Below are 18590 nucleotides of genomic sequence, written 5' to 3' on the forward strand. Positions count from 1 at the left end.
CGGAATTCGGTAAGTTAGAAAAGAAAAAGGTTCGGCGCAACCTCGTTGGAGCAAGAAATTTGGAGGACTTAGGTACATCGGGTAGATTAAGCTTGGAGGGTCTATTGTTGTTCATATATCCCAACTACATTTTTTAGTGAATTATTGACCACTTAGAGGGCGACGGAGAGGTTTTACGCCGAAGGCTTCGGTTTCCTCTTCGATAACATATCGAGTGTTGTCTTTGTGTTTGCATCTCTCTTCCCTTTATCTTTACCATTTAATTACTGCTGTGATTGTGATTATTTATGTTTTAGATTGTTTATCGATTCGATTATTAGCTTATGTTCATGTTCCGCACATTTATTGTTTGACATTAAGCTTGAATTGATATATCTGTTATTGGGGTCTAAACGTTCAAGGGTGTTTTATACACATATTTGAACTTTCAATTAGTATGGTTATGTATATTACTTGTGTTGGGTCTAATGCTCTGTGCACTAAACTCAATAAAATCATGATACATAACTAAAAGTGAATATTTGTTATAATCCTGACAGATTCAATGTGCAAGAGCACTGTACCCAATAATTACCATGTAAAATAGTGTAGCCAATGTTAAAATCTAAAAAAAGTACACAAATATAAGAAAGCCCGACTGGGACTAAGCCACGAGAATTTTTTTTTTTTTTTTTAAAAACACTATTTTTGTATGACTAATAGTAATGTACTCATAGTGGATATTAAAAAAAAAAAAAAAATTTGAAAAGACTTAAATACAGTACTTAGGTATTGTTTCTTAGGTTCCCCTCTTAAGAATCCATTATGTGAATTTTTTCTTATGAGATGAAATTTGATTTTTTAATTAATTAGCCATATAACTGAATCTTAAGAGGGGCATCTAAAAAATAACACCTAAGGTATTGTACCTAAATTTTGTCCTAAAAAAAAAAAATACTAGTACTTTACATTTGCTCCAACTACCAAGATAAAATTTACATTCAACTATCATGTCAGGAGAAGTGTTAAAAACAAATTAGATCATAAAAAATTAAGAAAACTAAATTGATAATTGTAGGACAAGAACTTGCCATTCAAGAGTAAAATATTTGATTAATGTATTGTGAATGCCTTCTGGTAAATCATTGATCCAATATAAAATTCTTCTAATCGAAGTTCTTTTCAGATTCTCATCAGAAGGATAGTGCCTAGTGGGAGGCAAGGGTGCTGGTTGGGTTGGAAACATGGATATTTCCAATGGGTACAAAACATAATCATTGGGAGACTGCAATATTCGTTGTCTAGAGGAATATTTATACCCTCAAGAATGGGACTGAATTGAATCATTACATGCCTTCCAAACCAATTTAGGAAGCACAAAATCACAATTTCAGGACAGCAGATAAGGATGGTGAATTGACATTTACTATGTTGCCAATTTAAGAAGAATTCCCTTTCATTTTGTTTCCACATATACCATATGTGCATTGCCATTATCATCAAATTTTAATTTCATTCGAAGTCATGGCAATTTTTCCAGCATTCCCAGACAATATACGTTTAGCATGCCAAATACATGCACATTAAGATAGGGTAAAAGGAATTTATATCAATCCAAATTATTGTCCAAGTCCTACCTACCACACAAAGTTTTTTGCTTTCCTTTTGTTCCCAAATAAAGATTTAAATCTCAATATTCTTGATTGTCAAAAAAAAAAAAAAAATCTGAATATTCTTTTAATTATATTTATTGACCAAGGAATCACACTTGGCCAATTGAATTTAAGCACACATTCTGATGCAACTTGATTCTCTTTATTTCATTCTTAAGATTTTTTTTTTTTTTTTAATGTAATAGTCTAGAGAGTGTAATGACATTTAAAATTATAAATAACGTGACATTGAATACACATTGAAATTTATAATATTTAATATTAGCCTTTTTCATACGTGCTAAGTGTTCAAATGCTTATTTATTTATTTATTTATTATTATTACTAAAAATTTAAACATTTACAAGTTTACGGGATTTTTTAGTTAAAAAAAATATTAAAAAAATTTGGAAGAAATAGTTCTGTATCTTAAAACTTGAACCTTTAGGGCCCATTTGGATTGAAGGGGAAGGGAAGAGGAGTTGAGAGGAGTAAAGTAGAGTTAGTTAAAAATAGACTAATTTTGAGCCAATTCTACTCAACTCTACTCTACTCCCCCTCCCTCTTTCTCAATCCAAATGGAGTTTTAACTTAAAGAAGTGTTGAAATAGATAATTTTACTCATATAACTAGATTGAATTTTGCTCATTGTTTTACAAAATGCAGAAAATTATTAATTTTACTCATATAACTTTTTTTTTTTTTTTTTGAGAAACAATTTACTCATATAACTGGATTGCGGGAATGAAACTTTGAAACTTGATAATAATGATTATTTTCACTACTCATTTGGAAATTTTCATTTTTAAAGAATTCAACTTAGAAGCAATTTATTAAACTATACTATGATTAATTAGAAGAAAAAATGGATTTATATAAACATATATATATATATATATATATATATATATATATATATATATATAATTAACTCTTGTTTTACCTTATGAGCAAATATAGGAGGCAGACCATCAATAAACTTTTCTTTCTAATAAGGCTTGTAGCAATCTTTCCGAAGCATAACTCTGGAAATGAAAACATCTTGGTACCATCTATAACTAGACATAGTAGGACATCTCAAATTATTCAAATAATCAGAAATTCGAGACGAAATGTTAGATGGAGTACCAACAAAATGTTTAAGAACAGTATAGATTAAGGTATTGACACCATCAGGAATACCTCTATTGAGGGGAAAATTTGGATGTTCCCAAATAGAATATGGGGTAGCCAAACTGAAACTCAATGATGGACTCTTGAAATAAAGCCCAAAGGCTTTTGGTGTCGTGTAAGCCCGCCCAAGCAAGAGATAGAGGCTGCACCCTGACAAGAAAACAACAACAAAGCACAATAAACACGTTACTGTTGTTAGTTTGTTATATTATTAGTCCTTTTACAGCATTATAGTTCAAATTAGTCCTTCAACGATAAGGGTAAAATTACACTTAGTCCAGAAAAAACATATTTAAACAGTCCAATGGTCAATGATTAAATAAGTTTAGGAATGTGTTAACTCCTGGGAGTCCTTGTATGTCTCGGTTAGGGGATTCATTGTACTTTCAACCATCATTATATCAATGTGAGGAAAAGTTCAATTATTACATATACATTATATCCTTCAATTGTAAAATAAAAGTAAAAATTAAAGGTTCCATGGGAAGAGATAGTTTCTAAAACATTATGGCCTTCATCATAATAATATTAAACAAGGATTAAAGGTTTCATTGTTACAAATAAAAGAGGAAAAATAGGATAGAATGAAGGAAGAGAGGGATCCCAGCTCAGTGCAGCAAGTATTAAACTGAGATTTTGGTGAGTTTGTGTTCATAAGGCATGAATGAGACAATATAGGTTGTTTTGAGTGAGTGGGATGAGATTAACTCTGAAGTTAAGGCTTTTTGTGAGTAGTGGGCTGTAGGGGATGAGTAGTGAGCTTAAAGAGAGCTAAACCACCCATAAAATGGCAAATAGATCAGGAATTTCAGAGGGAGTCTGTCCCCCCTTGTGGGCTGAGATGCTTTTGCTTTTATAATGGAGTTTAGATAAGCAATAATTAACAAGAACCCAAAAAAACGTAGGCCTGATTCAGGGGAGCCAGACAGCTGCATTAATAACCTGGATTTGGGCTAAAAATGGGAGATTTGCTTTTGGGGCTGCCTTGCTTCTTTGGGTAATGGTGGGGTTTTGGAGTGTTTAGGGTAATCTTGCATTAAATGCTAAGATTGCTGAGATTGTATTCAGCCAATGGGATTAAGGCAAGTATCAAGAACGAATCCTAATGCTGCAACTGAGATTTGGATCCTAGGAAGTAAGACTTAACACCCCAAGCCAGGTGTCAAAGTTTAAACCCATTTCGGAGGGTTCTGCTGGAGATCCTTTTATGCCCTCCAAATCACATGTTCCCAACTTTTCCCCCTTTAAGATTCATGGGCTTGGCACATGAATCACATCTTGAATGTTTTTAACATTTATAGCATTAATTTGTTGAAGTTTGGATAATTTGGTTTCAACTCCCCTTCCGTTAGAGGTGCAGTCTTGAGGAAGATGATGGAGTCTCTTCATCCTTTTGACTTCAACTGATATGACAGTCCTTGGGTACTGTTCACATCGGGTAGAGGGTGGCAGAAAACTGATGGGACAACTCCTAGTTCATACTCAAAGGCTTGGTCCTCTTATAGGGAGCTCAAGTTGTTTCTTTGCTTAGGGATGAACAAGGACTGGTTGCCCACTTTCAAGCTCTTGCTGGGACCTTTTTGGGCTAGAACTTTGCTTCATTTCAGCACCTTTAGTTGGGCCACGTGGCCCTTTCTTTGCTTGGGCTTTTATAAGATGATCGCTATGGGTTTTGAGAGTAGATAATTCATAAATTCTATAAACTTGTAATATTATAGTAATAGGTTTAAGAATCTAAAGCATTGGTCATTATTGAACTTTTAGTCCCTAGTTAAAATTAATTTATTAATTTTAACTAAATAAAAAAAATAAAAACAGAATTAAAAATCAAAATTCACCTTAATTAAGATTGTTCTTCATGTTCTTCAGATTGTTCTTCATTTTACAACTTGTTCTTCATGTTCTTCCCAAATCAAACCCAACAACCAAGAACTCAAATCCATCACAAGAACACAAACCCAGCAACCTAAGAACTCAAACCCAGATCATTAAGACATAAATGAAAACAAGAAGAAAAAACCCAAATTCAACACCTTAGAGATCATCAAACCAAGCAAACTATTCTCTCATCTCAACCAACCCAAACAAAAATTTATCATTAGATCGTTTTAGTTTTAAGTGTATTTACTTTTCTTTAAGTGAGCTATTCAAAAGCATCAAACGAATTTTTTTATTTTTTTATTATCAGACCTTTTTAAACCATGATCTGAGTTTAGAGAGAGCTCTACCCAAAAAAAAGAGTTTAGTGAGAGGGAGGGAGAGAATGAGATTAGGCCGGCGGTTTGGAGCAGATCTAGAGGAAGGGGGCCGGCAGTGGTTTAGAGAGAATGGAACTCCAACAATGGCAACCACAACCACAGCCACAAGCACAGCTCTCCGAGACCCACCTCAAATCCACAGATTCCCATAAACCAAATACATCGACGTCGTCCGCTAGCTCCCTCAACTCTCCGCCCTCGATTGCTTCGCCGTCCTCTCTCTCTTCGACTCCGACTCTAACACCCCCTCTCTCGAAATCCACTCCCTCAATCCCCAATCCCAAACCCTAACCCTAACCCCTCAATCCACATTTTCTCCACCTTCCCGAATCCCCTCCCTCAACACCAACCCCAACGCAGAAACCCCTCATTGCCGCCTCCACCTTCTCTAACTCCTTCCACCTCCTCTTCGCCAACGCCGTCGACACCTCGCTTGAGTCCAAGTGCTCGATCCCCGCGAAGGAGCTACACGTTGGGGCTGTGTCTTGTGTCGATGTGAAGGACGGTGGGGCTGAGTGTGTGATAGTGGAGGGGCTGAGATCGGCGGTGGTTTACCTCTAATCTCTCACAGATCAGTGGGTCTTTATAGATCGATGGGTTTAAAATTTCTGGGTTTGTTTACAGGTTTCTTGAATTTGGGTTTGAAATTTATGGGTTTGTTTCTGGGTTTGATGTTTGTATGGAGGATTTGATTTTTCATTTGATGTTCTGGGTTTGCTAGAGATTAAGGGTTGGGTTTGGGTTTGTGTTCTTTGTGTTTTGAATCTTTGAAGGTCTTTGTATTTTGTAGATCTGTGCCCATGTTGGCATGTTCTTGATTTTTTTAATTTCCTCAACAACCTTGAGGAAGAACTTGTTCTTCATGATGGCTGGGAAGAACATATTGTAAAGAAATTTTTTTTTTTAATTTAATTTCTTTTTTAAATGATTCGTTTTTAATTTTTTTTTATTTAGTTAAAATTAATAAATTAATTTTTAAAATATATATGCTGATTTGTCAGGGTGATGTGGCATTTTTTATAATATTTTAATTGTTCCGGCTGCCACCTCAGCTATTTCCGTTGGTTGACTGACGGAAAGGACTAAAACGGAAAGCGTAAATTGATTTTAGGGACTAAAAATGGAAAAAATAAAATGTAGGGACTAAAATGGAAAAACTTCAAAACATAGGGACTAAAAGTGCAATTGTGCCTTCATAAATTCTATAAACTTGTAATATTATAGTAATAGGTTTAAGAATCTAAAGCATTGGTCATTATTGAACTTCTAGGTGAAATAATTATGATATAGTATTTTGCCAAGTATTGATAACCTTGGGCTTCCAATAAATAGTGCCAACGTAAGTTGGGCTTTTGATATTGCCAATGAGAATTGGGCTTTTGATGTTGCCAATGAGAATTGAGCTTTGATGTTGCCAATGTGAATTGGGCTTTAGATAAACATTGGGCTTTAGATAAATAAATCGCCATGGTTTCAAACCATAGGCTTTGATTATGGATTTGAATTATATTGATAAAAAATTTTTACCATGAATTTGAGTCATGAGCTTTTCAGATATTGCCAAGCATAAGTATTCTTGAGTTTTAAATAGAATAAGATTGTGTATTGGGTTCATAGGGCCGGTTTTGGGCTTACCTAAATAATGGTAATAAAATTAGACAAAATATAAGTTTTGGGCTTTTTGTGATATTTTATATCATAACCCAATTTAGATAACGAGATATGAAATATTTGGGAAAACCCAATAACTTATTAGTGGTATAAATAGGTGGTACTCAAATAAAATTAGGTGTAAAACAGTACCCTAACAACCTCGACCAATGCTTTCATCAAAAATAGATAAACCTTCATCATTCTTTTTAACAGTTGTTTAAATAGATTCTCTGTAATCTTCTGTGAGATATGAATCCCACCATCTATGAAGAGTGCCAGAAAAACTAGTAACAAGAAGTTCAACAATTTCAGAGTGGTCAAGATTATGGTTATTCATATAAGCAATTCCAACCATCGACATATGACCCATATTATTAATGATTTCCTGTTTAGACAAACCATCAATATTCCATTCATAAATTTTATCAGCGGAATATATATATTCTTTTCTTTTTTTTCTTTCTTCTTTTTTTGTGCTGAAGTTGCACTAGAAGAAGAAAGTTGAATATTTACTGGTACTTTGTAATTTGTAGAAAGCAAACAGTGACCAAATTGATGATATTATAAATATTTTGGAGGCCACGTCAAATTTTTTAGAAATGCTACATTCACAATATTTTCACAACAAATCTTAGTTAGTAGGTTGTTAAGGTTTTTAATTTGAATCTACCACTGAAATTACTTTTTGCCCATTAATAACAGCAAGTAATAACCTATTATATATGATTTGTTGTGAAAATATATTGGACCTAGCATTTCTATAACACTTTAAAGGGAACAACAAGTGAAGAAAGGTACTCATATCATTCAATTCTTCGAATTAAGGACAATTGAATGACAAAACTTGAAAAAATAGCAATTCTTATCTATATTTTATGGTGAATAGATAATAACCTGGGTAGACTCCAATTGAAAACTTAATATAACACATAGAGGGGCACTATTTGACCCAAAATGGGACTCCACTCACACATGAATACACAATATTTTAAAAATAATTTACCATCGTGCACCCTTAGAGCGATGGTCACTACACAAGTATAAGTGTTGTCACTCCACAAGTGCTTATGGGGTGCAAGAGGGTAAAGGTTGGGGTTCAAGTCTCCAGGAAGGAGCTTCAAACATGTATACACTTATATTAGATTATAGTAGAATTTTTATCTTGTATTATAAAAAGTAAAAAATAAAAACATTTTAAAAATATTTTTTTTAATTGTAATTTATATAGGGCCCTTATTACACACACATATAAAATTATAGAGTATTAGACTAAATACATTTATTTTCATATATTAATTATTCATAGATGGCACACTAATTATTTATGTAAAATTACTTTTTATGATTATTTTTCTAATATTTATATAAGAAACGATTGCTTTGGAGTATGACAATTTTGCTCAAATTGAGTTTCTTTTGGTGACTATGGAAACAAAGTCCAGTAAAAGATAAAAATAAATTTAAAAACGCATAATCAATAACATAGAAAATGAGTTTGCACTTAAATGAGTGAAAATAATTAAATATGTGTCAATTTGCTCAAGTAACTAGTTCATATTTTTTATTATGCAGTACATTCCTAGAGAAGGAAAGTGAATTATCTTCATTTAATCTTCCAAGTCATCAAACTTGATATTTATGTCAATCTATTGACTAATTTTTATGTATTAATGAGGGAAATACATTTATTTCCATCTATTTATCATCTAGGAAAATGATTGATGTCAATGTATTAACAACCAACTCTGTGTCAATGGGGCATATGAATTTATTTCCATATATTAATTATCTATATCTAGTGCACTAATGCTATGTCCATGACATTTTCACAACAAATTCAAAATGGCAGATTGTAATTGGCCGATGGGCAAAAAGTTATTTTAGTTATAAATTCAAATTAAAACTAATAACAACTTACCACCTACAATGTGTTGTGAAAGTATTGTGAAAATGTTGTGGATATAGCACTTCTCATTTGAGTAATGTGTGACAATTACCCATATTTCTTTTAAAACCTCATTCATATGTTAATAATTTGGATCTAGTAAATATATGATATTTATGTTTTTGAGAACTCCATTCATATGTTAACAGTTTATGGGTATGCCTTTGTGTTAAAACTTTCATTCTCTCTCCCTCATGTGTGTGTGTTTGGTTCCAAAAAAAAAAAATGCATAGTTGTCCCACATTGCTTGAAAGAATGTGTGAAAGTATAATATAAATTGCCCATTCCTCCCTTAAAAGTTACCATAAATTTTAAGTAGTGTTTATGGTGTACCTTTGTACTAATTTAAGCACACTCTTATCTTAAATTAGTGGAAATAATTAAATATTTGTATCCATTTCATGTTAAGAGTACTCTTATAACACATTTGAGAAAACATTTCCATAAACATTGGGGGTAAGGCTACATTTAGGGATGGCAAAATGTACCCAACCCGACCCGACCCGTTTAACATTAGGGTCGGGTCTAGATTTTCATTAAAAAACCTGAAGTGGGTTCGAGTCGGGTCTAGGTATTAGGCATACCCGGCCCGAACCTAACCCGTATATATAATATTAAAAAAAAAACCTGGGTATAAATACTCACTTTTCCAACCCTAAATCCCTCAGACCCATTCTCTCACCTTCTCATTCTCTCCCAAGCCGCCTCCCATTCTCTCCCTCATCCTCACTCTCACTTGAGCAAGACCGCTGCTGCTCACTTCATCGGCGCCGCTGCTCCTTGCATACCTCACCTCGTTGGCGCCGCTCCATTCCTCCACCTCGATGGTCTTTCCTCCCTACCTCCTTCACCTTGCCGCAGCCTGCAAACACCGCTGCTCCTTCCTCACCTCGCTAGGCCCTCCTCCACCTCACAAGGCCGCAACTCTCTCATCTCCCTCACCTCGTTGTGAACTCAAGTTTTTGCAATGAAAATCGTTCTTTTTGTTCGAAGAATCAAATTTGTAATTTCTAGTTTTAGTGCTATTTTGGTTGAATAGGATCGGCTTGTTTGATTTGATTTTGTAGGGTCTTATTGTTCAAACCTAGGGTTTGTATGTTAATTCTTGTTTTTACTTTTGATGTGGGAAAATATTATAATGAAAAAAAAAGGGGTTTCCGATCTGTTGGTTGCTGAGAAAATAATGGGTTTTCTTGAGTGTTCTTTTTCCCCTCCTGTTTTGTTGCTGAGAAAATCAATATCAAGCAAACATTTTTTTTTTATTGGGCCACAAAATGGGCCCTGAAGTACCACGGCTCAATGGGGCCCGTGGGGCCCAGCGGGGGCGGGTCCGGGCACCAAAAAAAAAAATCCGTTTAGTAAACAGGCCGAGTCCGGGTATGGAAAAACCTAGCCTGAACCCGACCCGTTGCCATTCCTAGCTACATTTAACCACTTCTCCCAAATATCACTATAAGTGAGAGTTTTGTGTATTAGTACAACCTTTATACTGTTACTATTATCTTGCCCATCAAAGAATAGAATTAAAAAAAATTTTAAGAGAAAAAGAAAAAAGAAAAAAGAAAGAAAAGAAAAGGAGAATATATGCAATGTCGACAATAACATAATAAGGAATAGGACAAAGCCCGTGGTGTGAATGCTTTATCATAAGCTCATCTTTATCAGTACATAACCTCTTGAAACTAACCACTACCAGTGACTTTGTCTATAATTTAATTAATAGCCATGTGCGTGCTCTTCCCTAATCATTATTCCAAATTTATAATGATACAAAAGAAGTTCGAACTTATCAAGCTCCTCATTAATCAACTATAAATTGAAATTGTTCTTTCCTTTACTATTTGTGGTTCCTATACTTCCTGCAGCAAGGTGCATAACGCATTAACATAGTCTGCCTCACAGCCTGCATAACCAATCCACCTGATCTAACATTTATGAATGTTTTTCACAATAGTAATAACATGTCATTGTTGAACTTTCTACTCTCAGCCAGCAATAACATTCATGTAAAATTTAATTCCAGGAAGAAAAAATTGCTTTTATAGTGTTCAAATTCACATCACGGTGCACCCTTTTCCACCTAGACAATCTAGTGCAACAACAATCAGATTTAACAATTGTACAACATAAGAATTCTCTAGCATGAAAATATAAATATCATATTTACCAGATCACGAAGAGCTAGAAAGGTAGTAATATATCAACAATAGTTAGATTCTCAGCAGCAAATGGGGCACTTAACCAAGCCATTTTCATTACATTCAGGGCATCTAATGTACAATTCATCGTTCTCCCCATCTGCAACAATCTTCCTGCTGCCATTGCAATTGAGGCACACCACGAATCTCACATTGGCGCACCCGCTGCATGAGGAATTGGCCAGTTCTAGTGGTATACCTTTCAAAAGCCTCCTAAGCTTGCCTTGCTCATGCAACCCAACCACTTTATCAGCTCCTCCAATGTACCTTCCCTTTATGAAAAGCCTTGGAGGGATCACTCTTCCACCCAAGATGTTCCACAATTCTTCTCTATATTCCAAGTGCATTGAAACATCCCTCTCATAGAACGTTACTTTAAAACTTTCCAACAAGAATCGTACGCTGTTGCAGTCTTCAAATGTTTTTCTGATACCTCTCATGCTTGTTGTGTAGAAAATGACCAACTCGCTTCCTCCTGGTGGACAATTCTCTTCAAAATCTGACAGAGATGGGTACTCTTCATTGTCCTCTGTTGCTTCATGTTCCATGATGATGTCTGACAAGATTGGAACCTCTGGATTTTCCATTGCAGGAACTGTATCTTTGGACTTTATGGGGGATGTAATAGTATCTTTGTTGCCAACACTGAAGTCATATTCCATTTCTTCATCTTTAGGATGTTTGTCACCTTCACCAACGCCAGTACTGCCAAACAATAGCTCTGAGAGGTTGTTGCTTTTTTGATCTTGCTCTTTGTAAACAAGTGGAAGTGGAGTTTGGCAGTGTTGATTGGAAAACTTTTCCGAGGGGCTTAACTGATGAACTAGACCTTGTTTCAAGGTACTAAATGTTGGGATGGATTTCAATTTCCTAAAGAGTTTTCCTCTCATTCCTTTCATGCCTAATATTCTAATCTATAGTTCCCAGAGTACAATGCCTGTGATGGTTCTCAGTTTGAAGAAAGGTAAGGGCAAGTTTTGAGGTAAGAGAATGACTAGTGAGGAGATTAGAAGAGAGTAGGAAGATGAGATGTCTCTTTTGGTTTCCAGTGAAAGGAAAGTGGAAACTGAAAAGCCGTGTTGGGGTTTGCTTTATAAAGTTTTGAATGATCAATGCACGGAGTGGGGTTTGGCCAGTCCATCTTCATTCTCCATTAGCATCCATGGCCCCATTATCAAACCATTTGGTGGTTTAATCATTGTATGAAGGGGTATGATTGTCAACTCATCCATAAACGTATATCTAAAACGCACATGCATGATTACCATCATAGTGACCATGCCCTCTAGACCCTAAAACATGGCACAGTTTAATTGGTCTACTAATGCTTTTAACAAAGGGTACCCCAGGACCACAACTAATCCCTGGAGACAAGGTGTGGCAATGGTCATGACTCAAATAGCAAAGAGTGCAATAGCATCTTTCCCTTTCCTCTTGTCAATTGGCAACCTATATAGTTGTGAATGAATTCTTTGTACCTGAGCCAATAAATAATTAAACAAAAAAGAACCTTTTTACAGGGTCTGACCCTAAAGTTTCACCCTTTTAGGCTTTTACCCGCAATCACATCCAATTATCACGCCAAAAAAGCAAGAACGATTCCAAAGTCTCACCGCATTTAGCTCAACATACTTCAAACACTATCATGCCTGAAGGAGGCCAGTTAACTTACTCCCATATGATGAATGTCTGGAATATTTGATTGCATTGGCATTGCAGACACATGGATCCATACATACACTCTAAACAAAGGCCATTCTTAAACATCGATGCCTCTAGGGTCAATTCTATCCTATTTTATCTTATCTCCTACTTGTTGGGTCTCACCCAATTTTAGAATGAGTCCCACCTAAATCAACCACATCATACGGTGTGTCAAGAATCATCCTACACAATAAATGTGTTCAATCCCAAAAATGAAATAAAATAAAAATCCCAAAACAAGGGAAGAGTATTCAATACTCTCCACTGACATGAATAATATCTCACTATGGATTTAATTAATGAAACTCAATATTATGTGCACGAAATGAGCATCGCTCCTAAAATACTGAATAATTACTCCAACACAAGACCTCGAGAAATTATTCAGTAGACCCAGTGCAGTACCTCTCTCACTAATATAGATGTGGACTAAACAATATGGGTATCTTGTATGAGACCGACATTTATTTGAGAGAGATGTATAATTCGTGGGATGCATTGAACTCATAGAGATCGCATTCAAATTAGCTCAGCCATCAGATTTTGTCTCATCAATGTTCCCTAATGGGCCTTGATAATTCAATGACGGCTACTCTCATACCAAGAATCAAAATGACCAAACAGTGCATATCTTCATGTGAGAAGTGTAGCATAATTTTTTTTAGGTAGTACTTTTTATTACGTACTTTATCATACATTCCGTTTTGTAGTAGCTGTAGGATTAACTTCCCATAGTTTCTTATGTAGCAGGAATAGTCACAATTATACAACAGATAGTGCTGACAGTTTAAACGTACATGGAAGCAACCGATAGTGAAGAGTCATTTTTACATCCTATTCATACGCTGATTATGGAGACTTGAATGAAGAATCATTCTTGGAAGCACTTTAACTATCAGCCACAGATGATGCAAAGCCAATGTCAAAATCGAAGCCAATGCATGTCAATTGATTTTGGTCTGCATCGTACATCTTCATTGTAAGAGAGTATGAGCCCTGCATAGGTCAAACATCTTTAGAGACACAAAGCATCACAAATGATTTAAGATGAACATCACACAAGCATCTATCACAACCAAATCTACTATTTCCTAACTTAGCATTCTATTGCCAGAAAGTGAAATAAGGCTGCAACTAAGTAATTGCAAAGTGAATCAAGTGTGACACAAAGGATTAGGCATTAGGCATTTATGTTTTGGTTTTCAAAGATAAATGCCTAATGCCTAATCCTAATGTGAAAGTTTAAGGGCAAGTTGTTTGCATTAAAAGGATTTCATCTCTATCATTTAAGGGCAAGTTGCTTTACAGATACCATGGGGCAATTGGAGATATTAAATTATCAAGTAACACTAGCACTAGCTGTGCTTTATTAGATGAATTTACAAGGGTGAATCCCTCCTGAGGTAATAAACTAAGCAACTATCAGAATATGACTTAATTGAATACACCAAATGAGGCAGAGACCTAGGTCTTCGAATTGGTCCAGATGGAAACCAAAAACTAAACTTGGTGTCTTGTTCCAAGATTGTAAGTCAGAGGTAGTATAAAATAGATAAAAATTTAAGGGTTAAATAACTGAATAGAATAAAGACTTACTGGTGGAGTGAATCCAGGTAGCTCTTGTGAGTGAGCAACAATAAAATCACCAGTTGAAACAGGGCAAGATGTCTCCCCACAAAGGTCATGGGTCTCACTGTGAATGTGCCATCCAAAGTATGAAACATCAATCACCATTTTTCCTCCAGAGATATTTTTCCCTGTATTACATATAAGAATCTCCATGTCAAAAGTAAAATCCCAATAACTATTCAAAGGGCATGGGTTTGTACAAGTTGGGCTTGTTTTGTGATACCGTCATTAGCCCTGTGGATTGCGATTTTTCAATTAAAAAATGAATAAAATGGGTGGATGAGGATGACAAGGAAAAGCGCTGTTAGCTTTCTCTCATAAACAGAAACTTAAAAAAATAAACACATGCAAGCACAACAGACAATCATGAATTGGGGAGGGGGGGTCACCCAAGAAGCCCAGATATTGCCAATTGCATATCCATCAAAAGATAATTGATCTTTAAACCTCTAGAAATAAAACAAATATTAAACCCTTATTTATAAATTCTTTCCCTTACTTTCTTTTTGTCACGTGGCTGACCATTTCCCTATAAGAAACTTACAAAGAAGTACATATTTTAGCCATCATGCTATAATTGTATGAACCAGTTATCATATATATTATACGCAGGTCCAAATTTTTGTGCATAAACTTTACAAATTGATGTGTAAACTTTAAAACACAAGACAAAAAAATAATTAAAAAGTCATTTTTATAATGTTGTTAAGGTGACACCATTGCATTCATAGGAATATCAGTTTGTAAGCCTTTTGTAGTAAAATTAGTAGCAACTTTAACATCTTCCATATAACTTCCGGAATACCAAAAACACTAATTTTCAGTCCCAAATGAATAAACGAAGTGATCAAGTATATGGTAAAAAATACGCGCAAGTTATAATTAATCAAACAAGCACTCAGTATTGAAAGAGTCTAGAAGACAGGTCAAAGTTCAATCAGATTGATATATTGATATTACCTGTAGAAGCAGAGATGCTAAAGGTTGCGGTCTTGCCTCTCGCGATGGGATACGGGACTATCTCAACCCCGCTGACCTTCACATCATACTCAGCTTTCTTATCTACAACATCAAAATTTAATTTAATTAAATATTAAATCATATTCGGGGTCCATTTGGTTAGGCATTTTGAGAGATTAAAAAAGTGTTTTTAAACTCAAAACACAATTTTCCAACAGCTTATACAAACGTACTCTCAATAATTGTACACATACATAAACGAACATAATCGGTTATTAACAATTCAATTGAAAATTACAAAATCAAATTAAATATTAACTCATATTCAGTAATTGTACACCTACATAAACGAACATAATCGGTTATTAACAATTTTCAATCGAAAATTATAAACAACATAACTAGTAATATATATGTTTTTTCGTTTATGGAAATAATTGTACACCGTTTATCAATAAAAGTAACCAATAATCAAGAAAACTATTTGAGAATATAATCGAAACCCTAATATAGAAGCAAAGCACCGCGTTTCTGTTTCAGACAATAAAGTGTTCAAATAAATTAGATTTTCCAGCAGAGACTCAAAGAGAAAGGAAAAAAAATCTGAGAGAGAGAGAGAGAGAGACTGACCGCAGTACTTGACGTCGGTTGTTGCTAGGGAGAAAGATACGAGCATCGAAAGCGAGAGAAGGAAGAGAGCGAAGAGCTTGCACTGAACGGCCTCCATAGATTCTGCAATTCGTCAAAAAAAACGAAAAGATAAAAAATATATATATCACAGAGAGATTTAAAGTATCAAATTTTAAGGGATTCTAAGCCAAGAAGATTTCTTTGGGAATTTGGGGGAAGACTGGAAAAAGTGAGAGATAGAGAAAGAGAGAGAGAGAGAGATTGGGAAGTTTTAATATGGTAGATAGGAGGAGAAGAAGAAGACCTGAAATGAGAGACAGGTGGTTGGGTTTTGGGGAACGTTAGGTGCGTTTGTTTGGACCCATCTGTTTGAAATTTTTTGTCATATTTTCTGTGTCACTGTCGTCCCGTTTCTTTTAGTAATCAATTATCTGTTCCCATTTTGTCAACCCAAAAAAAAAATAAATTATCTTTTCCCACCTAAATTTGACCCGAGTTTTTTTTTTTTTGGGAAAAATTATAAAAATTCTCACTATATATTGAGCTAATTTCATATATATATATATATATATATATATTTAAAATTAGTTAATTTTTAATGGTCGAAATTTACTAAAAGTCTATTTGAAATTCGCTTATTTTGTTGAAACTGAAAATTTTTTGCTAAAAATACTATAGATAAAGGTAAAAGTTAGTTGAAATAGTACGGTGAGACCCATGAATAATAGCAAAAGGTGCAATGAGACCCATGAATAGTGTCTGTTTGGCATGATTAATTTTGTCAATTTATTTTGCTATTCAGCTTATTTTTGCTACTATTTATGGGTCCTACTGCACTTTTTAGAACTATTTATGGGTGTCATTGTACTATTTCAATTAACTTTTACATTTATTTACAGTACTTTCAACAAAAAGTTTTCAGTTTCAACAAAATAAGCAGATCTCAAACAGACCTTTAGTGTGCATTTGGCTCCAAATTAAAAAGCCAGCTTATTTTACTATTCAGCTTATTTTTGTTACTATTCATGCGTCTCATTACACTTTTTGATACTATTCATGAGTTACACTATACTATTTCAGTTAACTTTTACTTTTATCTACAGTACTTTTAACAAAAAAAATTTACAGTTTCAACAAAATAAATGAATCTTTAAAGTGATAGATTAGAGTACTAATAAAAGTTGACAATAAGCTAATATAAAAAACAGAATCAAACATGAAGTGCCAAAATACAAATTTAGAAACAAAAAAAGAGCAAAACGGAAAATTAACCCCAAACTTTAAATGCCAAAATTTTATTTTAATCTATTTAAAAAATAAAAAGGATTGACTTGTATCCTGTTACCTGTACTTTAAAACACAAGACAGGACGTAGACACAAGTCACACAACACATTCAAAAATGACCATTTTTGTGTCATGTCCCTGCATTAGACAGGAGTGAATTGAGATTTAAGGGGGTTTTCACCCAAATCGATTCAGTTGGTTTTGATGTTTAATACTTGATACCAACCAAACAAATGGGATCCCAAGAGCCATACCAAGGGCGATTTGGTTCGGTCAGGCAGGCCTAGATGTGCGGTGTTCTTCTTTGCTTTATTTCGTATTCTTATTAAAAAAAAAAAAAAATCAGCACCATTTTTGGTTGAGCAACAAAAAGAGGCCCAAGTCCCTCTGCTTAATTGCAAAGTAAAGGTCATATAAAAGAGAAAGTACCAAACAAAAGTTATTTATTTTGTAAATTTAAGTAGGTTGTAATCCCTTTGGAAGTGGAAGAATGATGTTTTAATCACATTTTGAAAGTGGAAGAGTGTCATTATTGTTAGGATCTAAAAATTTAGATTTAAACATTTAGAATCATGTGTATTGTGTTGGCAAACCGAGATCAAAACATATCTAGTCTGGGTTTTTAGGCAATACTTAAAAGTGGTTGTTTCAAGGTTCAAGTCCAACTGATTGCAGAAAAGAAAGTATGATTCTGCCTTGCTCGACCGATCAAAAATTAGGCTTGACCGATCAAAAATCACAGGTCCATTTTTTTTTGCAGAATTTTAAATAGGCCCAAGCCTACAAAAACTTTTTAGTCTAAACTTCTCCACATATAAAAGGGAAACCTTAGCCACGTTTTGAAACTGCTGAAAAGACTTGTGTGTTACTCTTTGTGAGATCTGAGAGATTTTGTACTTTCTAACTACACAAGAATCTACTGGAGCAAGAACTAAAATCAAGCGTTTTGGTAGAACATAGTTGCTGTATCAAGATCATTACTGATGGTGATCTAAAACCTTTGAGTAAGATCTCAAAGTCACAAGCAAAGCGGCTTGTGTTAGTGTAAATCCAAGAAGAGAAAGAGTCCGTGAATTCGAAACTTGCACATGGTCATGTCAGTAAGTTGCTACTAGAGGTAGCAATAGATTTAGGGTTAAATCTGATTGTAAAAATTTCAATTCTCTTATAGTGGATTTAGTTTACCTTGAGGATAGCTAGGTCAAATCTTTCCCAAGTTTTTACCTTGAAACGGTTCGTTTCATCAGTTTTCCTAGGTTATCATATCGTGGTGTTATTTACTTTTCCGCATCTTTGCATGATATAATTTATTTGTATTTACCTAGATCTGAAAATTAATCTAAGTAATCACTTGGTTAATATATTAGGTTAAACAATCTGGTTTAAGGGGTCTAAACGAACAAACAATTATCTTTGTGTGACTTCAACAAATTTTAGCCTAAAATTAGGTTGATCAAATTTTGAGCAAATGTAGAGTGAAAGTTTCTATTTGACAATATCAAGTAAGAATATGTAAATTGGTG

At 34.4% G+C, this 18590-nt stretch overlaps 2 protein-coding genes across 2 annotated transcripts; both read right to left on the reverse strand.

Moving 5' to 3' along the window:
- Positions 1-10578: 10578 nt before the first annotated feature.
- LOC115953477 (uncharacterized protein At5g39865-like) lies at positions 10579-13104 on the reverse strand. The gene has a single exon (XM_031071137.1). The coding sequence runs from the start codon at positions 11755-11757 to the stop codon at positions 10879-10881; it is 879 nt and encodes a 292-aa protein (XP_030926997.1). The 5' UTR covers positions 11758-13104; the 3' UTR covers positions 10579-10878.
- Positions 13105-13198: 94 nt separating this feature from the next.
- On the reverse strand, positions 13199-16166 carry LOC115953478 (putative phosphatidylglycerol/phosphatidylinositol transfer protein DDB_G0282179). The gene is made up of 5 exons (XM_031071138.1): positions 16086-16166; positions 15782-15883; positions 15152-15253; positions 14159-14319; positions 13199-13558 (listed from the first exon to the last, which is right to left on the reverse strand). The coding sequence occupies exons 2-5, from the start codon at positions 15876-15878 to the stop codon at positions 13451-13453; spliced, it is 468 nt and encodes a 155-aa protein (XP_030926998.1). The 5' UTR covers positions 15879-15883; positions 16086-16166; the 3' UTR covers positions 13199-13450.
- Positions 16167-18590: the final 2424 nt, after the last annotated feature.

The sequence above is a fragment of the Quercus lobata genome, chromosome 7, assembly GCF_001633185.2.
Source record: "Quercus lobata isolate SW786 chromosome 7, ValleyOak3.0 Primary Assembly, whole genome shotgun sequence".
NCBI lineage: Eukaryota > Viridiplantae > Streptophyta > Magnoliopsida > Fagales > Fagaceae > Quercus > Quercus lobata.

Bases quoted from the DNA above. Each gene is read 5' to 3' on its own strand.
- LOC115953478 (XM_031071138.1), bottom strand. From the start codon at position 15,878: ATGGAGGCCGTTCAGTGCAAGCTCTTCGCTCTCTTCCTTCTCTCGCTT. The intron at 15,254-15,781 runs GTCAGTCTCTCT...TTGATGTTGTAG, and splicing joins AACCGACGTCAAGTACTGCG to ATAAGAAAGCTGAGTATGAT. The intron at 13,559-14,158 runs GTAAGTCTTTAT...TGACCTATGCAG, and splicing joins TACCTGGATTCACTCCACCA to GGCTCATACTCTCTTACAAT.
- LOC115953477 (XM_031071137.1), bottom strand. From the start codon at position 11,757: ATGAAAGGAATGAGAGGAAAACTCTTTAGGAAATTGAAATCCATCCCA.